Genomic DNA, 27,048 nt, shown 5'->3' with positions numbered 1-27,048 from the left:
ATTAGACACTTTATTTATGGTTATAGCAGTGTATCTGTTATTGAACCCATTTGTCAGTACCGAATGCATTCAGATCTGCAACTTGGGCCTCAGGAGCTTAGTCTTGAAAGAATTGGTTAAATTACAGATTTTACTTGCGTCCAGGACTCTGGTTTCAGTACAGATTTTGTATTCAACTTGGGACCGGTAAATACAGAGATGGTCTATCTGGATCTCAAGAGATTGCATGTTGCTGTTTTGATTTGTTTTTGCCCCCTTTATACATTGATATCCAACTGTTATTTGCTGTTAATGATCTGAGAGGGTACAGTTGCAGGATGATGAAGGTTTGGCAAGCAGATTTAAAATTGGCTATAACCTTTAGCAATTACTTGTAACTGAATTATCTTTGCCCATGTGGTCTGAATGTAGAGCTAGTGTAAGGGTCATAAGCCCCAGTATAACATAATGAAGGAGGTGATTTTGGTGTTGGCAAGCTTGCAGTGCTCTGCTTGAAAGACCACGTTAGCTGAGACCATTCTGTTCTAACAAAGTAGTCTAAGAGTGAGTCCTGTGGAGTGTGCTTAATGGAGTGCATGTCACTCCTACCCCTACAACCAGGTAACAACTGTTCTTTCTAAGGAGCCGGTTTGGTTAAGGAGGTGCTCCTAAAGCAGCAACAGTTCCTGTTGCTTCATGGGGTGGAGTTGCAAGCAGTTCAGGTAAAATCATGGAGCTTTGAGGCTTATGTTTACCTGGATAACTGGCCAGTGAATGTCAGTCTGATGCTCAGGCAGCTGCTGGTTTGAAGTTGCCAAAGAAACACAGAACAATTTCAGCCAAGATGCCAGGTACCTTGTAGGGCAGAGCTCTTCAAGTATTTATTTGAAGAGTCAGTTGGGGTGTAAAGTTGAGAACTGTAGATTTCCTGAACTGTTCTTTCCAAGCCAAGCAGATTGCCTCCTGCCAGAGCTATAACAAGATACAAGAGCAAGGCATGCATCAGAGTATTCTTCCTCCTCCTTTTTGCTATGCCCTTTTGGTGCCCCCTGCTTGGGGTGCCTTTGAATTTCCTTCAACTCAGCTGCTGACTGCTTTCTGAAGCATATGATCCGTCTAAATCAATGCTCTGTTCAGGTAATTGTCAGCCTTCTCAAATATGAGAGAAGTATGGGAGGAGAATACCTAGAGACTCCTTTCCAGCAGAGCCTGCTAGGCCATGCATCTTGTACTGATCATCTTCCTAGGTGGCACTCTGACTTTGCTGTGTCCTTTAGTGGATAGAGCCTGGAGGGCTGGAAGGGAGGGGGGATTGTATTGTATGAGCACCAAGAGTTTTGACAAGGATGATGAGTTTGACAATTAATTGTGTGTGCGCTTTATCAGGACAGTGTATGCGTTGCAGGGAAATGGCATGCTTGGGAAGAGGGAACACACCATTAGCGTAGTGTGTAGGTTGCTCACACCTGGCAAGGAGACAGCTGCTGTGTCTGCGGCTCTTGATTGACCTGACCCTGACAGGATCTGCGTACGAGGGGAACATTTTCTCCCAGGTTAAGTTCAAAGGGGCTAACAGTGCTGAGAACTGCACAACTGGCAGGTATGGGAGTGCTCCCAATGCAGGCCAGGCAGATCCCGGCTCCTGTGCTCGCCTTCTAAAACAGGCTACTATGGACCTTCCCTTATTCAGCAGCTCTGTTGGGACATGTGGTAATGTTTTATGAGCTGAACTTGGTCTGTAGCACATCACTTGTTTTGCTGTGTGTTTGGGTCTGCCACGGAACAAGGGAACTGTCCTGTACTTGCTGGTTTGTTGAAGCGTTGTTTGCAGAGTAAGAAGCCACCAGTATGGACTTAATAATAAACTGGTCTAAGCTGTTGTAGGGGGCCACTCATGCAGTGATTAGGCAGGACTGTGCTGTGTGGCATTCGACGACACAGACCACAAGAAGAATGGTGCAAGAAAGCCTTTATTGAAAACACAATGGCTGGTTATATAGCCATCAGGCTCAACCACTCCTCCAAGTGTCTCCTTGGCATTCTGTGATAGGTAGAAGGCGTCTCCTGATGCCCAGCAGGCGGGCAGGACAGTCCAGCAGGACAGGCCCACCGCAGCTGCTGACACGTAGGCAGGAAGGCACACTGTGACTGCTGACACAGGCAGGAAGACACATGATCACTGGTAACTCACGTGCACATATGCTGGCCACAAATCATAGTTAACAGATGATAACTTTCTGCCTTAGAGATCCTCTGCTGTCCTACACAGCATCACTCAATCTTGGTCCCCAACAGTGCTGAGTGAGGTGGCAGCCTCCACACATCAAGGCTACTTGCAGACTGGTGTTTTTAGAGTGCTCTGTTATATAAGCAGTCCCGAAGAGCAGACTTTAAAGAAACATGTTGGTTTTGCGATGCCAGTAACCCAGTGACTGAACTCTGAGTCAGCAAGCTAGAAAGGGGCCAGCTAACTGAATGCCCAGAATGTCAGTTCTACCGATTTTTATTCCTTCTGGGCAGGGATGGATTAAAGTAGTGTATACATGGTGCGATGTTAGGTTATGAGATGGTGTCTCTAGATATACACCATAAAACTGTTCTGCTGTTTGTTCTGGATTAGCTACTTTTGCATATATTGACTTCTATGCTTGGAGAGGGAGAGAGGTTTTGGTAAGCCAAGGTTGAGGTATAATGAGAGCTTCCTAGGGAGCCAAGGGATTCCTAATATCCAGCAGTGTTGAAGGTTAGAGCTTTTGACTCAGTAACTTGGGGAATTAATTCATCTCAAAGTTTGATTCATCAAAGAGATTTAATAACTGTTCTTGAATAAGACAAATGGTTGCCAAGCAACTTCTTGCCAGAAAGGAGAGAATACCTACCTTCTGTAGAGTCCCAGTGCTTTGCAGTAAGCACTGACTCTCTGCATCTGACACATGGCTTTCCAAGTAACTGGGGCAATTTCTTGCTGTTTTCTGTATCCTACATTTATAATGCAGTGCAGAAGGAAAATTTTTGTTCTTGGAAAGCAATAGTGAGTTGTCTTGAGATCTTGATTGGTTTTTTTTTTTGGGGGGGAGGGGGAGAGGAGGAATCTATCATTTGCATTTCTACTATATTTATCTGAAAAACATTCTGGTTGGGCTTGTGTTCAACATCTCTTTTCTCTTGCAATATTAAGACTTACTGTCAAGAAATAGAAAATTGGACATGGATTATATCTGGTCCATCTTCATTCTTCCTGTGTGTAGATTGATGTTTGCTGTCCTGCATAGCAAATGGTAACTGCAAATAAGGAATGTGGGGCTAAGATTGACTGATTCAAACCTCTTTCTCACAAAGTGTGTATGGGGGAAATAGAACAGACGTGCTGTTTGGATCTCTGGCTTTCAAACCATAAGAATTTTTGTTTGCATTACAAAGATTGGAAACAAAATTTAGGAGGAGTGCCCAGGCAAGAAGACTTGAAAGGGAACTCGGCAGCCTTAAAAACTTTTGGTAGTTGATTTTTCCACTCTCTACGCCCACCCCAACTCATCTCTCTTGTGAGTGTTAATGTAATGGCTGCAGCAGGCTTGAATGAGTCAGTCTTGAAACAATGCCATGCTCTGCTTTGTGACAAGACGCTAGATAGAGGTGCGTGTAGAAGCCAGGGTGGAGGATATGTTCCCGCTATATACTTTCGTTCTTCTGCCTGTCATGACTCAGACTTGCTTCTCACATATTCAAGCTGTCTGGCTGCATTTGCGTACATTTACTTTCTGGGTGAATATTGGTAGCTTTTCCTGTGGCAGATTAAGATACAGAGGAACCAGACATTTTTGTGGCTAAAAACCTCTTTTTCTGAGCTTTGAGACTGAGATTGAATATTTTGCTGTGAGTAAGCAGTAAGCAGTGTCCACAGAGTCCACATAGTGAGCTGTATTCTTTTTCCCATGGTCCTTAGCCCATTGTCTGTGTAGCTACTTTTGAGACAGTAAGAATTTGACAGATGGCTAATACAGGAGTAGTGTTATGGACCTGACGAACTGAGATGGCTTGTCTCCAAAGAGAAGTAGCATCTCCATCTTTCTCTTGAAACTTGGAAGTAGGTATGGGACCACTCTCCTTTCTTACCTGAGATGTTCTCTCTCATGTACAGTGAGAATATTACGATTTGAATAGCTATGTGGCAAAACTCTTATGTCATCAATCAGTGGTTAAGTATATCATAGAGTTCTTTGCACGAGTGATAGAAATATTCTTAAGAGATTTCAGAAAGTAGGACATAATGGGAGGGATGCTCCTGGCTGGCAGTTGACTTTGTCATTTGTTTTTACTTTCTAGGAGGTTGCTGGAGTCTTCTCTCATTTCATTATCTCGCTATGATGGAGCAGGGTCCCGGGAGCATCCAATCTACCCAGATCCAGCCAGGTAAGAACCAAATGCTATCCAAAGGCACTTTACTTTCACAGACAAAAGCATTACTTATGTGTAACTCACTGAATCCTTTGGAAATGGTCCTAGTATTTGGCCTGTCTCGTCCTCTATGACTTGTCATGGCAGGAGGGGGCAATCCAAACAAGAAGATACTGTCAGATCTTGGAGTGAATGGGGAAAAGAGGAAGAAATTGCTGTTGAAGTAGGTGCATAGGGATTCATGAAATCATTTGGGATGGAGAACACTAGGTGGCAAGCAGGTGCAACAGTAGATGAGATGAACTCAATAAATCTGAAATCTTTTTCAAGAAAAATGAAGCAAAAAGAAATAGTCGATTTGGGAGTAAGAAAGAATGCAGTAAAGGTAGTTAGGAGTTGATGTAAGCAGACAGCATGCTTAGAAAATGGAATGTCTCCCTAAGCATATTCATATGAGATAGCATAACCAAAGTGTTAAGTGTACTTAACTAAGACCAAAATACTGACAATTATTTCTAAAGAATCATGAATCATTGGCATTAGACGTATAAACAACTGTAGTGCTGCATAATCCCCAGAAGAGGTGGGAGTGTTTCACAGGACCAGAAAAAGCAAACATGGTAGAGTTATCAAAAATGGAAAGAAGTGATCTTTGCAGTTACCACTTAGTGTATTAAGAAAGCAGCAGATGGGATAATGTGACCCATAGACCCTGTCAGAAGAGATAATAAAATCATGAGCAGTAAGCAGCACTGGAAACTTTCAGAGACTAAATCGTGACAAATATGCTCTCTTAGGTGGATTTAGCAAAGCTGTGAATGAGGAAAATTCAGTAGATGTAAAATTCATCTGATTTAGCCTCTTAAGGAACCTCTGACATAGTTGCATGATTTGAAGGCTAGTGGAAGTTATCATAAAGGGGTTTACAGAAATAGCATTGTATGAGACTTAAGTATCTATGTTGCTGCAGAAAGTTATTTTCCCCCCACCAATGTCTTCCAGATCATTAGTGACAAAATCTGCATTTTGCTATAGACCATGCTGTATGCACAAGTTCTGAAATAAGAGGCTGTGTTGTGAATGGCCCACACAGTGTAGTTATGCTTGTAAATAACTCCCATGTCGATAAACCTCTGTAGAGCTGAAATTTTATATTAGGCTTTTTTCCATTTATCACAAGTGAGGTTGCCCTGGAATGATAATTCAAAGCTCAAGAATGGTATAAATAGATGAGGTGCAAGTAAAGTGAAGTGTAGTACTTCTATAGAAGGTCACTGGAAGACATACCTAGGTTACTACAGGTTTTGGCAATGGAGTATCAGAATTGTGTTGATAGATGTAAAAGCTTTCTAGATGGCAGTTGATTAAATGACAGGTAGAGGGATTGATTTGCCTGGAGAGATGGAAGTGAAATTTTACAAATATTGAATTAAAAGAAATTATGATACTTAGGTCAATTTATGAATGCTAAGAGCTGTTAAATGTCTGGGAGTGGACCATTCCTTATTTTCTGGAATACCTAATTCAAAGAAGGCAGATTTCTTCAGCAAAGATTGTGAGAAGTTGTTTCGGCTCTGTAGGAGCTGCATTTTAAGAAGGAACAAAGAAGGAGGGCCTGCCTGGATTACTGTTCCCCCTCCCCCCCCCCCCCCCCCAACGATATCGCTCCCACGATGAACCTCAGCGTTCCCTTTTCATTTATATTATTGGTGAGACATTTCCTAGCATAAGGAGCATTGTCAAAAGTATTTTTCTACTTCTAGCAGTTTTTGAACTCAGACTGCATTCTTCACATGAAAGTTCAGCTTTTTTTTAGGTTGTGGTTGAAGCTATAGCAGTCTGAGTTTATAAAAAGCTCTGCAAGAAAAGGCCAGTGTTGAATCCTCCTCTAAGGGGTTTAGTTCATTCCATTAAGTGTCACTCTGTCCTTTTCAGAAAATGAGATACATAGATCTAATCAGCATGAGCTGAAAGTTTGAGTGGAGTAAGATCAGAGTGTTCCTCTAAATCTTACTGGTGTGCTAGGCTAGTAGGATCTTTTTGATTGTCCCTTGACCTCACTAGAAATTGAGGGATGCGATTTTAAAAAAAAAGTTACTGCATTTTGAGTTTGTTGTAGCATCAAACGTTTGTAACAGGAAGGTTAAGGTTTCCAGATGTCCTTAAATAATGAAGTGGAAAAAGTGAAACAAAGGTGAAATAAACATACATATATCCTTAAGACCAAGCTGTTCCCAATGGAAAACTTCGTGTATATGCTGAAGATCTTAAGTGCTTGTTTTATTTTGTTTTGTTTTATTTTATAAACTTCTATGCTGTCTACTGTTTCTGAGGAGTGATGCTTTATTTGAATAACCTAGGTCAGGAATGAGGCAGAGAGAACACTTCTTAAGTTACCTCAAATTTGGAAGGAATGGTCTGATGCAGACTGCTTCAGTTTTTCTCAGTGGCCTCACTGAACTTCTCTAAGGTCAGCTTGGCTGTTACGTCATTCTCCATAGTTTCCGCACTTACTAAGCTCAGAAAACTGAAGCTGCAGAAGAAGTTAACCTCCAAGTAGAGCTGGCGTTAAAGAATGCTCTATACTAATACATTTTAAAATAGAGATATTTAAAAACATGCTCCCAGGCTACATCTATAAAGTAATATAAATTTAGAATGTTTAGTAGATGAGTCTCTAGGCAAATCTAAGGGACTAGAGCAGTTGATATGAAAGAGACCTGACCCTCAGGCTGACATTTTGGCAGGCTTGAGTGTTGCCTGTGAGTTGACGGCTTAAGTGGAAAGGAAGTGACTAAAAGTAGGTGTCTATCACGAGTATTGCCTTCAGCTCAAGGGTTGATGATATGTATGCATCTGTAGTAATCAGCAGGAAAATTAATAACACCAATCAGGTAACCACTTTAAAATGTGTCTGCTGGCTGGGAAGCATTTAGAGATGTGAGTTGTAATAATGGCAGTGAACATCCAGCCATCTGCATCAAGGCAGGGTTTGATGAGTGCTGTCACTGCTTCTGAAATGCTAGGAAGCTTGGGGGTTTGCAGAGCAGTGTCTTGCTCTTGGGTGCAGATGTGCCAGTTCTTTTTATGGCTGTTGTGGGAAGCTGGGTCCAGACCTCCTCCAGCTCATTGTTTTGTGACTATTATTATTTTTTTTAAATTTCCTATGAAGATTCTAAAATGGAGAGGATGAAAAGAAGCAGTCTTTGCTTAAATAAAAATAAATAAAAATCGTCCTGTCTGTGTATAGGGCCGGCCTGTTTGGATGTCCGACTGAGGAAATATATCTGTCGGACGACATGCGTGCTACCTAGCAGCTCTTTCTTTTATACTCACTGATGCCATTCAGAGCAAGGTATCTGAACTTTACTAATGCTAGCAAAATATTCCTTCAGTTCCTTCTCTTACAGGCTCTCACTGGTCAGTGAGCTTTCTCTTATAATAGTACTTTCTCTCTTTCCATAATGAAAGTGCTATCTCCCAGTGTTGTAGCTTGTTGGATGAGACAGAAGCTGCTTGGTTCTGGCTTTTGCAGTGCAGCTTTCCTCCCACTCAGCACCTTGTTCTGTGGCTGTCATGTGCCTGGCAGTACGGTCTCTCCTATCCAGAGCCATCTGCTTCAGTAAATGGGGTCCAGTCACATCGGAGAGTAGGTTAATTTAGCTCTTGCGGTGTTGTCAAACACAGCCTGCAGTCCGCTGGACACAAACGTGGTTTAAAAATTACTGGATAAAGTCTGTGTTTTGCTGCTGTTTTATTAGAAGCACAGTTGAGAAGTAAGTGAACCAAGCAGTCTGCTTTGACTGGCTTGTGTTTAGCCAGCTAGTAGACTAACTTTGGTCAGGGGCTGATTTATGGTTGTGTTAAATAGCTGGATGATAGGAAGAGTGTTTAATGTTAACCAGCATTTCTTATGCCACTTTGCAGGCTTCCCCTCTCTCCAGGATAGCTAAATTTCTTATGCTAGCTCTCAGCTCTGATTCTGGTTTGTTGCACCTGAATTCCAAGGACAGATACAGCCTGACAAATGCAATTTTTGCCCTACATGTGTCCATCTGCAAAGATCTTTTCCTTAGTCTATTGCATTGATTGTTCTCCCCTTCCCTTTGCATTTGATCACTTACACCTACTTCTGTTTATCAGATTTAAGCTTCTTGTCTTCCCTTTGGAAATCTTTGCAATCTGCCCATTCTACATACCATGTGCTGTCAGGAAGCTGAATTTGGCCTCTGGTCATCCATTATTGCCAGCCTTCATTGCTTAGTCTTTCTTGTTATTCAAACAAGCATGTTTGTGCTTTCTCTTGTGATGCACAGCATATTTTGAGAAGACTAAACATCTGCAAATCTCATTCTTCATAACCTTCTGTAAAACTCTCCCTTGGTTTGATGTTAACAAAGAAAAAAGTTTCAGTGATTAAATTAGTGGGCTGATGAGACCACTGTTTGTGTTTTCTGGTGTTGCCTCATTTCAATGATCCTTTCTGTCTTTCTGTGCACGTCTCATGTTACGGACTTTTAAAGAATACACAGAAGTCTTGGCTTATGGAAAAACGCCATGAAGAGAATAGCTTCCAGTTTACTGGTGCATCGTCATAATGCCTTGCTTTTTTTTTCTTTTTCTTTTCTCTCTCTCTCTCTCTCTCTCTCTCTCTCTCTCTCTCTCTTTTTCCCTTTTTTAAACTTGGCCTGTTAAGTCTTCAGGGAAGTACAGTGAAGTACTACATTTCTACAGTGAAATCTTCTGCATTATACGAGCATAAGCACCTTTAATTCATCAAACAGTGCATAAAAGATCCAGGAGGAAATGAAAACAAAATGTATGTGCGTGATTTCCTCTCCTGCTTTTGCTGCTTGTTGACTAAATCTTTAGATCCTTGAGCCTGTAGTCTTTTTACCAAGATAACAGTAGGGTACAGGGAACTTTGGGGAAGAGGCTGTCTTTTAGTATCTGTGTGACTTCTAATTCCATATTTCTTGCTGCCTTCTTTTGCTATATACTCTGAATATGTGGAGGAATGGGAGATTGAATGCACTTGATTGGTGTCTGCAGCCAAAACATTAATACAATCCATCCTTTCAAGAGTTAGTACACTTCTTTCATGCTGCTCTAAGGAACACTCTCAAAATGCTATTAAATGTAGTTTTCCTTTGAAATATGATTTTAGGGATAGTAGCAGAGCACTTTATCAGACCTGGTCTAGTTGTTTGCTGCTCATGCTGATGAATGTGAATCTACTCATATATACACTAAATCTTATTCCCAGTACTTCCCTATAGAACCAACACAGCTCTGGAAAAAAAGAAAAAAATTTTTTTTAGCTCATGTAGCAGTCATATTATCAGGGATGGTTAGGTAACTATATTTTGCCACTAGTTGTAGTGTAATACACTGAAACTATGTAGTGTTGGTCACTGTAAAGTTGAACTTTACCCTACAGAGTCTTTGTGGCTAGCAGTGAAGTCCACTCTAAAAAGAACTTAGCCTGATACTCAGTTCTGAGATAGGCAGGATTCCTGGAAGGCAGACAGCCTGTGTGCTTGCAAATAAGTCAAGAAGGGTAGGCTATCCTCTGGAATTCACTGTTTGTTTGAGGTTTTGTTTTAAAGCTGTTCAAACTTGCATCTATAGGTAAAAAATAGGGTTCCTTTCTCCATTATCACTCATTTGTCCATGGTGCCTTTGTAGGAAATGAGATCAGTATTTCCCAGGGTCATAAAAATAGTCTGGCTACTTACCTGGACTAAAAAAGCACATATATAGAATGGGGGAAGCTAGAAGTGAAAGGAATAGATATCTTAGTGCCTAATTAGTTATTCTGAGAGCATCATGTCAGTGTCAGGGTAGCGGATGGTTGCCAAGGACCATCTCCTTTCCTTTTCTTTCTTTCTGTTTTTTCTTTCTCTCTCTCTCTTTCTTTCTTTCTCCCCAGATTAGAATTCAAGACTAATCCAAATAAGGCTGAAGAAATGCTTATTCAAGTATCTGATGTTTCTGCACTTTACTGATGAGTAACTGTATCACACAAAGCATGTGCTGGGAGTTGTGGATATATGCAGAGTGGGAAAAGGGAGTCCATTTTTACCATTTAACACTGAGGAACTGGGAAATAGTGGTGTGTGATAGCTCATGCAGACAAAGGCCAGGTTGCTTGTGAGAAAGTTTAATTGCGGAGGAAGACTTTCCGTTCAAATAGAGTGCAAGGGTTTTAACTCTCCTCTTAACATACGTGTAGTAGACCTGATAAAATTGCTAGTATATGAAATCCCCACCATTTGGATTACAAAGTAGTTGAACAGAGCTGTCAAACTTTTGTTCCCACTTGATACTTTATGATGCCCCCCTTAAGCACCCCCAGAAGAGCAGGACCTTGATTCAATATTTATGTGAAGACTGCTGCTGCCTTCCTCTTGGTATTGTAAGCAGAGTTTAGACTGCGTTTGGGCTTAAATGTTATCAGGGATGTTTGCTGGGATTAGTTGTTTGAACTGGGAAAAAGTGAAAGAATGGACTCTGAAGAGTCCTCAGAAGCAAACTTGTTGGTGCCATGGATGAGTTCTTTGTCTATAGGTACTATGTAGTCTTTTTGTTTGCACGACAGGGGAATCATGTGGGAGTGTAGTGTATAAAGGGGAAGTTGCACTTGTTTCTTTATTTACCTCTTAGTCACTGTTAAAATACAAACAACCTGTTTTGTGTTGTGTTCTTATTGTCCTGGAACTTGGAGCTCAAAAGGAGGAATAAGACTGGCTCTCATTCTCTACTCTTGTAATGAGTGTCTGTCTTTCTCTTACTCAGGTTGTCTCCTGCTGCATATTATGCTCAGAGGATGATCCAGTATCTTTCCCGGAGGGACAGTATTCGTCAGCGCTCTATGCGATACCAACAAAACCGTCTCCGCTCTTCCTCCTCTTCTTCCACTTCAGAGAACTCAAGTCCTTCTGTAGAGGGAAATGATCTGGAATTTGAAGATTTTGAGTAAGTGTGTGTGCTGCCTTGCCCTATTGCTTGACTGCGTTGTCAGTGCAGCACTCCTCTGCAGCTTCCTGTTACTTAGCAAGCAAAGACATCTCAGGTTTCTTATAGGAACAAGATAAATTAAGTCATTCAATCAATAATTAGAGCAGTGATTGCTACAAATAGGTCCCCATCATTTCTGTTATGAAAATGAAAGGTGCCTTTGGCATGTCAAGCTATCAACCAGACTTAAAGGACTGGTTAAACAAAGCAGAAGAGATTCCTGTCCTGCCATGGAACTGAAATGAGGAGCCAAGAGGTGTGTAAGAGTCTTCAAATCTTAGGGCAAAACAGGAACCACTAAGAGGCTTTGCAGGACTTTAGTTCTTTGGTCTAAGGCTGTGGTAGACAGCCAGCATGTTCTATTTCTTTTACTTGCTCTAGCTGTAGAGCTTTGTCAGATTAGCTAAAGTTCCTGGGATTGCTTTTTGGAAGACTTGGATCTTGTCACTGATTCGCAATCACCAACTTATCTTACTCTAAGGAGGGCAAATGGGCTCTTGCCTCAGAGTGAGGCATGGCCCTCCATCCAGACCTTAGAACAGCATTCCTCTAAGCTGTTGTATTTCTTTCTTAGCTGTTCTAGTTCTAGATGAACTCGAAGTCTGCTATCCAACATCTGCTTTTGGACTTTTAGTGATACCTGATGTGAGTTAAGTTAAAATCTACGTTATAATCAGCAGAACAGAGGAAATGACCTTTCAAGTCTGTCTTCTGTGATTCCCTTTGAATATGGGATTTTTCTCCATCTGCTTTAAGTATTTGACTTATTTTTTTTCTCCCTTTGTGTGTATTGCGCTAAAAGCATAGGATGATCTTGAACATGATCATGAAAGTAGTCTATGGAGATGTTGTGGTAGGAAGGTGTGTTTGACTGAGGGGAGCTGTGAGGTCCTCAAAAGTCTGGGCTTTTATGTTGCTGCTGGCAGAGGATGCTGTGAACTTTGCAGCTACCAGAGCTTTCATGCTCACTTGCTGCAGTGGCACATGCTTGAGGTGGCATGATGCTAAACATCTATGTCTTTTGTGTCAGGGTGAAGTCCCTTTGTGAAGGACACTGGTAAAACTAGCTATTCCCAAAAAAGCAGGAAATTAATCCTTTTCCAACTTTTAAAGTGGTAGTAGGTGTGTTCTTCCCCCCCCCCCCCGAATGCTGTTCTGTGAAGCTGTCATTTCATGCTTCAGTAATTAAATATTCAGAAGCACAGGGTGAGTGAATGTCTTCCCCTGTCATTGTGGCCTTGTTTATGTAAGATGTAAATGAGGGGGGGGATATGCAGAAGAGAGTCACTGCCTCGTAGCTTTTACCAAGCAGCTTCATGGTGTGGAGAAGCAGAAATGTAGTGGCTGTTGGGCCCTTTTGCAGAGGGGGTGTCTAGCAGCCATAGACCTTAATTTTTCCATTATTCTATCCCATTCATCTGGGGCAACTTGTTCTGCTGGGGAAAGAAAGGATAGTAGCTTCTCCATTCACAGAGCCAGGCAGATACCTTCAGAGAAACATGTTCCTCTGCAGATAATATTCATGCAGTGGGAGCGCTTGTTCAGGAAAGCAAGTCAATCAGCCATGCTAAGGTTGTCTTTTATTTCATACTAAGGGAAAAGGATCATTTATTCCTCACTGTGCGGAGTGGCTGAACTTGTTGGTTGAATGTTCCATGTTGAATGCTGGCCTTCCGTTCATCCGGGGCATTCTGTCCTTTTCCATCTCTGCTTCGTTATCTCTCCTGGCTGATAACAGGGAGCTGCTGTGCGGGGTCCTTTGAGCTGGAACTTGCCTCATGGCTCATTTGACTTCTGCTGATGCTTTACAATGAAATCTTTCTCATACAGAGTTCTTTTCTTCTCCTTTGGCTCCCTCATCCCTTCAACTACTTTGCTTTCTCACCTGAGCAGTGTCATTTATTTTGTTCTGGCATCATCTAGGTGCTCTGGCTTCCCTGCCTTTCCAGTTCTGGTGTAGAAAAGAGAGTTTTTACTATGCATCCTGTCTGCAGCTCATGCTTTTCTCCCGGAGTCTGGTGAACTTTCTCTGATGTAAAAGCGTTATCAATTTGCCTTGATGCTTTATCTTTCTTATCTGGACAATGTAATTGGTAAATATCTTCCCCTTCACTCTACTCCTAGAGATCCAGGAGAAAGGTGTAAGTGGCAATGAATACCAGTTAGTCTTACTGTTTGTAGAACTCTGGGCAAGGAGTGAGCCCTGTGCTTGCACAGGGTGTCTAGGGACCAGGCCTTCCTCAGCTCTCAGCTCTTGTAGGGTTCTGTGGCTTTTCCCACTATGGTTCTTGTATTCAGCTTTGCCTACCAAATGAACGAGTAAGGGACATGTGAAACTTGGCTTCTGCACTGTTTCTGCACATAGGGCCTGTAACACAAACTAAATCCTGTCCTTCCTTATGTCAGTCTTCTAATGCCATTTTCTTCAGACTGCATGCCAGGAGCAGAATTTTATTTGACTTCATCTGTGAATACATTTAGTTTGTGATAGTGATAGCTGTGGTGCTGGTCTAAGAACATGAGGCATTTTTTTTTTAATAGGGATTAGTAATATCTTTCTATTGTACTAGCTATTATGGGGGGGAGGAAGACACAAGCTTTACCTGTATTATTTGGTCTAATAAGATGTTATCTCTCTATATGGTGCTGCCTGTTTAACCTGTCACTGTTGTCATCTCGCTGCTTATTAAATACAACTGACAACTGTAAACTTAGTCATGTCTGCATCAGAGTATTTTATACAGGTTGTAATATATATACAGATTGTAATATAAGGTTATTAACAGATAAATTGATATGAGTGGGTTTTTAGGTTAGCTTTAGCGGAATCCTACGCTAAAGTGGAAAGACTTCTTATATTCTGGGGTAAGAGTTTCTAAATGGAGAATGACATAACTTTGTTCTTCCAGCATAACTGGTAAAAACAGATTTTTCATAGATAAGTCATAGAAGTTGAACTTTCTAATTTTCAGATGTTTTTGAGTGTCCCATCATGTTTGGAACACGCAGTAAATTTAGATTGTAGGGCCAACCTGCTTTTGCTTCAGCATATTCCACAAACTTAAGCTCTTGGATTGAGTTTGACTAAGTCTCTTCCAGAGATTTCCTTTGGTCTGAAACAGCTCTGGTGCTGGGCTGATCTGTATTGTGGGTGATACTTCTATGACTCCTTGGACAACAGCGAGCTAATTTTATTCACATGTGAGTGTTTTATCAGTCACCACAATCATAATGTAGAAATGTTTCTGCAGATGAGTTCGGCTATCTATTTCCCTTTCTGTCTGCAGTAACCCTGGGAAAGAATACAGGTTCCTTTTGTGTGTCGGACTGAAAAGCAGATATATAGGACAGTGCAGCACCTGGCTGTCTGAAAGCCTTGCTGAAGTCCTTCAGTGCAGTTCCATAAGGCTTTCAAGCTAAGGCTGAAGGTGTGACTGTGCCTGACTCCTCTGTCTGCTTTTTGAGAGTGGGCTGCCTGGTAGAATATAGATATGAAGGAGCTTAGGGATTACACTTGCTTAACATCTGCAGCTTTTCCCCTTTCTATCTTCTCCTTTTTGCTTCGCCTAGGAGGATCAATGCTGAGATAGATCCTTCCTAGTCTGTGACTATGGCATAGTTGAACAGTCTTTGCTGTATTGTCTCTGTACAACGAGAAGGGCTTTACTTCACAGGCCTGAGATCTTGTTTTGGTGCTTTACCTTTTTGATTTGCTTTTGTGACACTACTGAACCCCCAGACTGAGAATGTGAATACTGTAGGCATTGCTTTCCTGTGACCATAATGGGCATTCTGCTTTTGTGGAAGCAGGTTGTTGCTTTGCAGAGATAATGAATCTGCTGTGGAAAGCTCACTACGTTCAATATCATGGGTTTTCTTAGCTTTCTTTGTCAATTTTAAAATCTTCCAGTTAAGGCATGCCCTGGACCTAGACTTGTTGGATTCTCAGACTGACATCTTGCAGGGGTCTCTTCGTAAGTGCGTAAGATATACTCGTATACACCATATCTTTCCTCTGCCGTTCTTGGTTGCCTTATTGACACTTTTGCAGCTGGAGCAGACAAATCTACGTTACTTCAATAGTCTCTTGCCTTAAAAAGTTTTAAGATCTGAACTTGCCAGCTGACTGTTGATTTGTTAAAGCTGTCTCACTGTTCGTTTCTTGAATGTGATTTTAGTTTACTTCAGAGAGTAGTGTGGTGGACTTTTTGCCCTCTTTTCCATCGGTAGGGTATTTGGTTTGGGAGTCTGTTTCGTGTCATAGTCAATGATCCATTTCAAGTTGGTATTTTGGTTTAACTTTTTTTAATGCATTAAAAAGAAAGATGCATGGCTAAATAGACATTCTTGTGAGAGATCCAGGCAATCACCCTTCTCTGGAATGTCTCCATTTGGAGTATGTTTTTTTTATTAGCTTCTTTGTGTAAGAAGCTCAGTGTGTGGATTGGTACTTGAAAATATTAACTAGTAAATTCTTGGAAGCAATTGCATCTGAATTAACACTGTGGGATAAGAAAGTGAAGGGGAAATGTAGTGGCCATGGCAGTGTGGTTACTCAGCAAAGTGTGCATTTGGATAGTTCAGGTTTTTTCTATGGCTTGTCAAGTGGAATCACGTGAGTGGTTTTTGGGGAGGGATTCGTATGTCATAGTAAGAATAAGCATGTGTTTTGCTTAATGGCCAAGATAGAGATTGGAAAGTTTGAGTGAACGAGGGGAGAGGGGTTTGAGGTTACCACTTCTTGAAATAATTTCTTCGCCATCCTTGTGAAGGAATTCCATGGTTGTATTCATACCCAGTCTCTCTCTCTTCAGTCTTAATATATATCATTGTTAGCTGGAGGCACAGAGCAACTGGAGCATGAATTTGTAGAAGTGCAGTCAATTCACAATCCACCTGCTGTTTTCTCTTAGCACATCAGTTACTAAGAGTTCATTGGTAGACCTCTGGCTTTTTGTGTTTTTATGCAGCTAATCTTTGTCTTTGCTGTCCTCCTTCACAGCTTCTGCAAAAGAAATTCCTTAAAGTAGGAACCAGCTTTTCTTTGCAGGAGAAAATAGAGGTTAGAATGGCTAAAGTTTTTGTGAGACTTGAAACAAATATGAAGCTTTGATTTACAGTTCCAGAACAGCAGCTGAGAGCAGTCCTTTCATTATGGAGGGAAAAGTGCTGGGAAGCCTGGAGGTAAGGGAAGAGGGTCACTCTGTAAGGTAACTCGGTGCCTAAATTGTTTTGTTGAGATGGAGAGGATGCCAAATGTTTAGTTCTGCTAGGGCATAGTGAAGGTGGGTAAGAGAGATGACTTGATCAGTGATAGCCTTTTGGTTTAGTCATAGTAAGGTGGCTTATCCAAACCACAATGACGACCTTCATCAACTGATGGTCTCTTACAAGGGTTCTAAAAGCAGTTAGACTAGTGGTTCCCCTCCTTCTCTCTCTTCTTAAAGTTTCCATCCTGGTATTTACCCTTTGAGGTTAACAAAAGACATTGTAGGAGACACATGTAAGAATAGATGTGGTGTCTGCCTGTTGTTTGAATGCTGATAGTCAGAGATCTTTAGGATTCTTGGTGCACAAGGAAGCCTTAGATGTGACAGTTTGTCATATCTGTCTGTCTTGCTTGAGCCACTACAAATAAAATTCATGTTAATATTTTGTTATTTGAGTTCAGATAGAGATATTAAAAGCAGGATTGCTGCTTGTTGCATGTACCTGCCTTTCTTGTTACTTTCTTCCCAGAGCACTTTTATCTACGCAGCTCTTTTTTTAATGTTGTCACCACCACCACTGTTTCCCAGTTCAAATGGCTCTGCCTCATTGGTTTTGAAGAAGACAGATCTTCCCAAAAGGGGCTTTCAAGGTAGACTGAATTTTGTGGAATTCAGCAGTCACTTTTTATTCTTTTTGCTAAAGATCTCCTGAGCACTTAGCACTGGGTTGTTGCTTCTAGATACATAGCAATTTATGTTAATTGTAGTCATCATTTTAGACACTGTTGCCAGCTAAGAACTCTCACAAGTCCTGGATGAATGGGCATGATATCGAATATAGACTTTGAACTTCACTTTTCAAGGATTAGAGTCTTAATTTGGTTTGTGATCTATTCAGAGTAGCCTGCAGCTTCATTTTCCCTGTTCTTTTTATCTCTAACTTCTGTAACAGTCTTATATTCTCCTTATCTTGGTCTTAATGTCTAATACTAATGCTTGGATGTAGTGACAGGCAATGACTATTTCCTTATAGCTGTATTCCAGGATATTGCTAACCTCTCCAGAGTAATGTTGTTTCCATTAGCTCAGACTGCAGAAAGGGGCAAGTGTCTTGGCAGGGTGGTGAAAGAATTGAGTGCCTCCTGGAAGCTGACTGTTGCCAGGCAAGCTTGCATTGTATTGCATATCATTGGTGGCCTGGGCTTGTAGAGAGAGTTTTGATGTCAAGATGGGACCGTTCACCCATCTGAGTTTATTTCTGCCACTGAAGCTGTTTATGAGCTGTGCTCATTCTTTTCCTTTTTGTTTTGTACCAGTGAAATTCTTAAGTCAATGTACGTCACCTAATAGGCATCTTCTGGCATTAGTAAGAGTGGTTAGGAAGCAGGCTGTTACTAGTTTGTTGCTGGCCACGCAGCACTGGCAGTGGTTAGCATTCTACAGACTTGTAGGTCTAACAGATTAGGGTTGATTGTGCAGTTTTCTTTTTACCTGTATTTCTCTTGGAAGAGCAGCAGAGTGATAGTAGAATACATAGAAAAATTGGTGTTTACTTTTGACCCTTAAGTCTAGTATTGAAGTCCGGTGAGGCAGCTGTTTTACAAATTATATTTGATCAACACCAGCTGTGGAGTTTCCTAGTGGTAAGAATTAGCCATGGTGAAGTTTTCCCTAGTCATGCTCATCTTCAGACGAATGTTGGAAAATGGCTAATTAAAGGATTGGAAGGGTGGCTGTAATGTTGGATGTGCTATTTGTATAAAATATTGAGTCTAGTTGTTTTTTAATACTCATATGCCGGTTCTAGCCTGGGGAGTAGAGATTCTCTACCTTCCTCTGTCCTCTGAAGCTTCTGACTTCTAGTGATTCACTGTAGCCATGGGGTCTATTTGCCTTATTGTAAAAGATGCCATCAATTTAGGAGCCAACCACACAGTGAGGTGATCAAAATAGAGACAACTGGATACCTTCTCTATGCCTAGGTAAGAGTGAGTGTTTCACTGTGGTTTCAAATTAGTCTTTCTCTGAAGCAATTAATCCTCTGCATTTAATGGGCAAGTGCTGCTGTTTCTCTTGACCAGATGATCAGTCTTCACTTATGTGATGCTTCTCTGAAATACTTGATCTTCTGAAGTGCCATTATTAATCTTGTAAATTCATTTCCCCCTGATTGGCCCTCTAAGAGGTAATCAAGGCTGGGGGGAGGAGTTGTTTTTTGATCAGGAGAGCCATTAGTAACCAACTATCTACAGTACTACTGCTGTTTTATAGGAAGCTTTAGCTGAGAAGTTGCTGAAAGGTGTTGTTCCCCCCCCGCCTGTGTTGCCTTAAAGTTACTAGCAAGAGACTGACTTTCTGGTTCTCGGAAGAACATATGAAAATGGAAAGGCACCATGTCTTGACTTACCTAACTTCATCAATTGTCATGTTAAGTAGCTATGTTAAGAATCTATTTTGCTAGTTCCTGTGTCTCCACCTGGGCAGCCCCTTACAGTTTCTCTGATATTTTTGTTTTTCAGTTTTGTTTGGCTTCCACTGTTACACTTGAGATTTTTTACAGTCCTAATACATTTCCCTGCCAGGAAAGGCTTTTTGTGTAGATGCTTCTTTTTGCTTAATTTTTCTTGGTTTCTACTTGTTGCATCCTTGTGTTCTGCCTTAAATACCTCTCCTTCAGTAATGGTCATATCCTTCAAACATAAGTAGGTAGATTTATACCTCTCACTTTTAGTAGATTATGTATATTCTTTCAAATTGGTGTTTTCATACTTTTAATGTCTGTGGATGCCAGTAGTTGCTATCCTGGTTAATGTGCTTAGTGCTCCTGACTTGCTTATTTGTACCTACTTGTGGAAAAAGAGGCCCTGATCAAGGAGGTAAGTCAGTTCTTCTGCATCTTTTCTTTGAACATCTTTCTCTTTTTAGGTAAGATACCTTTGTGATCAGAGCCATATGCAGAGTCATTCCCTTGGCCTGGGTTGAGTGTACAACTCCTCCAAGGTTCACGGGTTGTGAGCAAAGTAGAGTATACGAAACAGAAACTCCATGTTTTGATCAAGAGGCTAATCTCACTGATTCTGAAGATGTTACTTTGGGTACCATGTCTCACTGCAGAGTTGTAACAAGCTTGCCTCCTGCTTTTGTTTTTTTCCTTCTAGGATACCTGCATCTAACTGACTATTCAGAATGTCAAGGTTTTATTTATTTCACATTGATTTCTCAGAGGTTTATTTCCTGGAAATGCTCCCAGTTTCCCCTAACTTCATTTGTAGGAGACACTCAGGATCTTGCAGGATCAGGCAGAGAAATACAAAAGCTCTAACATCTTCTGGTATTTGCTGCTCCTCTCAGTTGATAAAGCCAGTAGTTAATTTTCTGTTGTAGTGGTCCCAACACTGTATGCCACTTACTCATCAATATGATGCCAGGAAGTGATTGACATTCTTAAATTCATCAGAAAACTTAATGTCCCCTTTCTGTTTGTTTGTTTGTTTGTTTCTTACTACTTCCACACCCTTCATGAGCAAAGCACATGCTTTGCCGTGTAGTCCAGTGCAGCTCTTGTGAGGGTACCCTTCACAGGATGTCATTGTTTCTGTCTGACTCAGCAGAGAATCCTGTGAACTGCATGGTTTCAGGATCTTTCTTACTCCTTCAGTATGTCCAGTTTGATAAGACATCCTTCACATACCTTCTCTACAGAACCTGGGGTCAGACTTGAGAGAATCAATCTGCCAACATCAAAAGCGAGAGAAGTTGGTATTTTCTGATAACTTCCACTGAGCTCTTAATACGATCTGTGTGCTACTCCTGCCCTTCCTATCTCCTCTGAAATAACCTGCTGCAATCATACATGATTATAAGCAAGTGAGTGGAAATGCTTTTTGTTTGAAGTACTGAGGAAATACTTTGTTCTTTCTGTTACCATGTAAAGATGGTGCAACTGAATCTTGTGTAAATGCTGCAAGATGCTAGTACCTGCCACTTAATTATTTAGTATTCCTATTGTCCTTAAGTGTCCAACCTCTGCAGTAGAAATTGATTTAATATTTTGAATTGGATCACACAGAACACTATAAAATGCTGAAAATAGCAGAGCAGTTGGGTTCACCTGGCATAATTCGATTCTTAGGAACTTGCACGACATACTGGTGCTGGCTCTCATAATTCAATGAATTTTCAAAGTGGTCGTTGTTGACCAAATTCTACTGCCAGTGTAGTCAGTGGGAGTTTTAATACCGACTATAATGGGAACAGTTAGGCTAACAGATTGCATTAGAAATCCCATGCTGTGTGTTTAATTTCACTTCCTAATACAACAGTCTCTAAATATTAAGGATAATTCTTGCCAAGATACATTTTTTCCTTTTCTAACAATCTTGACTGTATTCTGCTTTTCTGTCTTCTGTGTCCACTCAGTTGATTAAAGTGGTAGCCAGTTTACCAGATGAAAAGAATACTTTTTCTCCTAACTTTAGGATGTGTAGTTCTGCATCTCCATCTCTGTTTTCAGAGCTGTCACTGTCACTCCATTTTATCTACCCTGGTCAATCTTTTCTCTTAACAAGCAAACAAAACAATAGCAGAAAAAAACAAGAAGCTTCAGCTGTCTTATCCAGTTTAAGATAAATCTTTGTTCTTTTTCTGCTCTTTTAAAGCTCCATCAATCTCCTTGAATAGGTCTGAATTCCTTTCTTTTCCTGATTCATTCTGTGTTAGTATTAATGCCCCCTTATTTGATCATCTCACACTGGTATCTAAACATGTTATTCATGAACAGAATTTTGAGCCAAACCCTTAGAAAGTTATTTTGACCATTTCTTGGTTCTTGCCATTTTCCTCCTAAGACAAATTGGTCTGTTCACTCATTACAGTATTAAGTCTGCTGTGTGACTTTATGTGCTGATTACTTCTGATTCTTTCACTATGTCATACTCAATGAGTTGCTTAGTTTCCTCATTTTTTTTTCATTGCAGAACTTTCCCTGTGCTATTCACATTTGCTGGCATACATTATGACCAAGGATATTCCAGAAGACTTTAGCCTCGTTGCAGCACTTGCTGTGGCACCTTTTTGTCTCATGTTTACAAGGAGGTTATTGGCTTGCTTTTCAGGAGAGGCTTTTTACTATATATATACACTGAGGGATCCACTTTTGCAGGTTGTGTTATGAAATTAGATTGTGCTGCACATCGTTAGCTGATGAGTCTGTAGGAAGCTGACACTAGACAGAAAGCAGAATTCGAGATCTTCACTAGTACTTTAGAAAACTTCAAAATTTTTTCATTTCTTGCAGGAGTGCCTCTTGCTGGCACACCAGTTGTGTTAACATCTGCTCTCGTCCCTCTGTCAGCAGGCTGTATGCAGTACAGAAACAACACAAAGTGCCACCCATCTTCACTGGTCTGTAGGTTTTTTTATTTTCCTTTTTAGAAGGTGTAGGAATAATCTTCAGCTGGCACCAGGGCAGTATCAGCTGTTTCAGCTCTTCAGCAATAGATGCTTAAAGCACTCTTACATAGAGTTGAGCATGAGAGTTTAGATGCAAATGACACTGTAAATTAGTGTTTCAGAGTAATTGTTTGGTAATATTCCTCTTTCACATAGACAGCTACAGGATTGTATCTTATACTTCCATTACAGACTATGGTAGATGAAAATACTACCTCTCTCAAAGGGTAGTCACTGTTTCTCACTCCAAATCCTGTTACTTGACTATAGGGCAGTGATAGTTTGGCTCTTTTTTTGGAGGACGGTGCGGAGAAAATAAGTTGCTATGTCTGTTGTGAAAACTGAAGAAAAGTCTAGTCTGTGTTTTTTCTCATATAGGCTTTTTGTGTTGGAGGATGTATATACAATAAATGGGACAGTACAGGATCAGAGCTCTCCCATCAGAAAGTCTAGCTGATTGGAAAATGTGCCCAAAAATATTTTTACAGGTGCTAAGAGTATTGGTTAGTGACATTAAAAAAAAAAACCTATAATGAATTATTAGTTTCTCTAGGTCTCTTGACATGTGCTATGGGAGGACTTTGTACTTTTTTCTTCCTGCTTGCCAAAGCTAATTCCTTACCCCTTTTAAAACCTGTTACAGAAATTCTCTTTAACTGGGGAGTTCTACAGTGTGCAGTCCTATCCTTGTTCATCTTGCTGCTGTTTGCCTCTGTCAAGAGCATCTTCTAATTCTGGTAAATGTCCAAAGTAAATGCAAACTCTCAAGACTGTTTTGCTGCTTTACTCCCAGGGCTGCATATCAGCATAGTTTCAAAAACAGTAAGAAGGACTTTTTAAAAAGTGTGTTGCTTGTCTGACTTCTTCTAGCTTTTGCTCTGTGTGGCAAGATCTGGAACATGACACTTCTTGTCCCCTTAAGCTGTTTCTCTTTGGCAGGAAAAATTGATATGTCAGCACTCGACTTCACAGTATTCCCTCTGTTATTGATCTGCTTCTTAATAGGCTGGGGGCCTCTGAGGAAAGAACAGCAGCAGCTTTTGCTTTGCTGATTTCAGGAATCCTGCTGGTTTCACAGAAACCTCAGGGCGAGGTGCTTTGTGTCTCTGGTTGTGAACCGCAAATGCTGCGTCTGCAGTGAAATGTGAGGAGAAATGGAAGCTTTGAGCTTTGATTTAGATTTGGTTTTGATGAAATAGTTTGAAATGCTAATAAGCTTTGCGGAATAACCTCTGCTCTTGTGTTCTTGGTTCCTCAAATGTGTGGGAAACAGCCACGTAATGGACTTTCTTCTCAGCCCACGTTTTCTTGCTCACTGACTTAAGAAAAAAAAAAAGAAAAAAAAAGAAAAAAAAAGAAAAAAAAAGAAAAAAAAAGAAAAAAAAAGAAAAAAAAAGAAAAAAAAAGAAAAAAAAAGAAAAAAAAAGAAAAAAAAAGAAAAAAAAAGAAAAAAAAAGAAAAAAAAAGAAAAAAAAAAACACCCCCAAATCCCCACATGCACAGCTTGCTGGAGTGGGTTAGGAATGTGCTGCTAGTGTCTTGCAGAAGGAATGCTTAGTTTTCTAGTGATTCTAAGGCTCGGCAGGTAATATCCTCCCCACAACTGCCTGGGAAGGAGACAAGTGCAACTGCAATTACAAATTGGGATCTGGAATCCATGGAGAGCAGACTTGCTACTTGTGCAAGGTCACACAGAAAGTAAATTTCTAAACTGCGAATAAAGCATTGTGGAGGTCTGTTCCAGAGCTTGGGAGTTGGTGATGGAGTCTTGCTATTTTCCTTGCAATTTTAGTCCTGTATTTTTATAGGTCCTATGTGACCTATGGATGAAATATTAAAGAAATTTTGTTTGTTGGGGCCTCTGGAGGTTTCCTAGTCTAGCCTCCTGCTTGATGTGGGGCCATTGCGGGCATTAGGCCAGGTCAGCCATGGCTTTGTCTAACTGAGTTTTGAGACCTTCAAGGATGGCAATTCCATAGCCTTTCTGGGTAACCTGTTCCAATGCTGCCCTGCCCTCCTGAGAAAGAAGGTTTTCCTGTCTACTATAGGACCATAAATCCTAGAGCCTTTCATCTCATTCCTCCAAGACACAGCCATTTATTGTGGAACAGAATGAGAGATTTCGAGGAGGTGTAGTTTTTATCTGATATCACCTAATATTTCTGACTTCTCTGGAAAAGCCTGTGAAGGATGAGATTATCTTAAGTTATGATAGCACTTAAACTTGATCTTGAGGGAGCTCAAAAGAATAGTCTCCAGGTTACGCTCCATTACGAGCACTTCTGGAAATGAAGAAGTAAAACTTAACAGATCTCTCTGTCTATGAGAAAGTTCCCTTCAGGACTGTGGTGTGCTTGCTTTTGCTCTCAAAGTCCAAATTCAAAGGTTTCTCTTTCTTTTGCACTGGCACTGTTGTCAATTTATTGACTCTCTGCAGTTTGATGCTTTTGAGACACTGTCAAAATGTAAGGAAGATGTATGTTATTTCCCAGGTGACACATATTTAAAACTTTCAGGAGTCTTGAGTATAAAAAGTTATATGAATTCAGAACTTTAGAAGCATATGACTCATACAAGAGAACCACTAAAACTCACTGATATTCTCAAGATGACTAGTTGATGTTGGATTTTTCTTTCCTTCGAGTTTACTTTATTACACTTTTTCTAACATGCAGTGTGCGTGTATTCATTTTATTTATATGTGTGTGTATATATGTGTATATATATACACACACACATATGTATATATAAAATTTTTTTTTCTTTTGCTGAAGGGACAATGGAGACCGATCCAGGCACCGAGCTCCCCGAAATGCCCGTATGTCTGCACCATCGCTGGGGCGCTTTGTCCCCAGGTAAGGCTTGTATGTGTAACTGTGAAAGAATGTGAAAATCCAGAAGATGCCAGCTGCGCTACAGCCGTATGGTACTCTCAGATGAATTTTTTCTTGCACTGGGCTGCTGTTTGCTTGGTTTGCAGTTGTTGGGACCCCTAAGATGACAGGTTAGTGTGGTTGGTTCATCCTGTGATATTCGAAAGAGAGCTTAGTCTTAGCAATTCTTACCTGCAAGCTGGGGCTACAGTGTGAAGGCAGAATAGAAGGGAAAGGAAAATCTCATGGAATTCTCGGTGAGACCTGCTGTTTTGCGATTAGAAAGCTGTTGTGGAAGGTAAGGGATTTGCTTAGTGGTGATCTTCACAGCCACATTGATTGGAGAGGATCTGATCTGTAACTTGCTGCTTGTTTGATGCACTGAAGTGGATGGCTCAGCAGAGGAGTTCAGCCTTCCCTGTGCTGTAGTCTGCTGTGATTCAGTCCTGTTCCCTCAAAGAAGTTACAGTTGCTCTCCAGAGCTCTAGTACCATGGGATTTTTTTCCCCATATAAATTTACTCTCTCTTCGTTTCGCAGGCGCTTCTTGCTGCCCGAATACTTGCCTTATGCTGGGATTTTCCATGAACGTGGACAGCCTGGCTTGGCCACCCATTCCTCTGTCAACAGGGTTTTGGCAGGTAATGAGACTTCCTTGTTTGGAGTAATGGTGTGTATTAGCAGTATTTTTTCATGAATCTGTGCGTAGAAGGACTGATCAGGAAACATCTAATTCCAGCTGTTGAGGTGTTATCCAAGTCTCTTGAGGCAAGAGAAAGGACTGCTAGAGAGTGAAGTGGTGAGCTTTCGTTCAAGTGCTTGGGCATTGCAGATTCCATACTTCAAATATGTGTGTATCTCTACATGAATTGGGGAGAGCTGCTGTTAGCAATTCTCTTTGTTTAACTTCCTCCCCTATTCCTAGATGTCTTTTTCTTAACAACCTGACAGACTAATGATCAGCTTGCTGCAAGTCCTTCTAATTGAATTATAGGGTGCCTTGTTCGTGTTCCGGCTGGCAAGAGGCAGACAAGGCAGTGCGGGATTCAATTAGGATCTTGATAAGTGCATATTATGAACTCTGCTGCCACCACATACAGCGCACAGGCATTTGGGAGCCTTACAGGGCAGGTGGAGGTGGGGGGGTGGGGAGGGGAAGGGGAGTGTGAGAGAAAAGGAGGAATATGGCACTTTGGCAGTTGGGTGGCATAATTCTTGAGGGTGCTTCTTTTTGGCTGGATCTGAATTGCTCTACAATTAACCCCCCAGTGCAAGGGACTCATCTTGGAGCTTGAGGGATAAAGAGGGCAGATGTGTGGACAGTTAGGTTGGGATGTGCTTCTTTTCCCTTCTGTAGGTAATCACAGAAGCATCACTAGGAGGAGTGCTGGAAGGTCTCTGCAGAGATTGTTCAGCCCATCCCCTTATCCTAAGGCGGGATCAGCTATACCTAAACCATTTTTGACAGGATTTGTCTAACCTGTTTTAAGAACCTCCATTGACGGAGGTTTCCCAACCATTTCACTGTGGAATTGTTGTGATTTTTTGCATGGCTAATTTAGCATAACAGTTGTTGGTGTTTTTTTTTTTTTTTTTTTTTTTTTTTTTCCCCCCCCCCCCAATAACTGGTTTCTGTCTCTTAAGAGCCAGAAGCATCTCCTGGATTTCTGTCTTCCTGGACATCTCATTTGAGTGCATGTGTGGTTTGTAGTCCTTGCTGTTGCAATAATAACAAGAGAGCAACCAAAGGCTAAACTCCAAAGCACCTCCACCACTTTTCTTAGGAACCAGTGGAGCCAGCCTGTAGCTTTAGCTGACGCATGTACTTTCTCATGCTTACTGATTGTGTGGGCTTTGGCTGTTGGCATGTGGAAACAGCACACTGGCGGATAATTACTTGCTGCCGGGCAACACTGCAGAACTTTTCTGCAGCCCAGTTTGCCTTATTCCTCTGTGGCTGGGAAACAGCCTGGCTTTTTCTCTGTGCGTATTTTAGGGGACTTGAGCCCCAAAATGCATGCGAGTGCCAATGTAAGCTAAGATTAAGAAAAGAAGGCAGAAGCTGTAATGACAGGGCTCTTAACAAACAAGGCCAGTCTTCTCTGTATGGTACTGTGCAGG

At 41.1% G+C, this 27,048-nt stretch overlaps 1 protein-coding gene across 4 annotated transcripts in view; it reads left to right on the top strand.

Annotated features, from left to right (window-relative positions):
* AMBRA1 (autophagy and beclin 1 regulator 1) overlaps window positions 1–27,048 on the top strand; it is a 140,704-nt gene that overhangs the window by 33,204 nt on the left and 80,452 nt on the right. For 3 of the 4 annotated variants that reach the window (XM_064512673.1, XM_064512672.1, XM_064512675.1), the window contains 4 exons: window positions 4,303–4,389; window positions 11,173–11,352; window positions 24,830–24,910; window positions 25,468–25,568. In XM_064512673.1, the coding sequence (XP_064368743.1) occupies window positions 4,303–4,389; window positions 11,173–11,352; window positions 24,830–24,910; window positions 25,468–25,568 (449 nt within the window). The remainder of the gene's footprint in view (window positions 1–4,302; window positions 4,390–11,172; window positions 11,353–24,829; window positions 24,911–25,467; window positions 25,569–27,048) is intronic. The other variant, XM_064512674.1, reaches the window with a different exon arrangement.

This window comes from Dromaius novaehollandiae, chromosome 5 (assembly GCF_036370855.1).
Source record: "Dromaius novaehollandiae isolate bDroNov1 chromosome 5, bDroNov1.hap1, whole genome shotgun sequence".
NCBI classification, from domain to species: domain Eukaryota; kingdom Metazoa; phylum Chordata; class Aves; order Casuariiformes; family Dromaiidae; genus Dromaius; species Dromaius novaehollandiae.
This window is presented reverse-complemented; position numbering and strand designations above follow the sequence as displayed.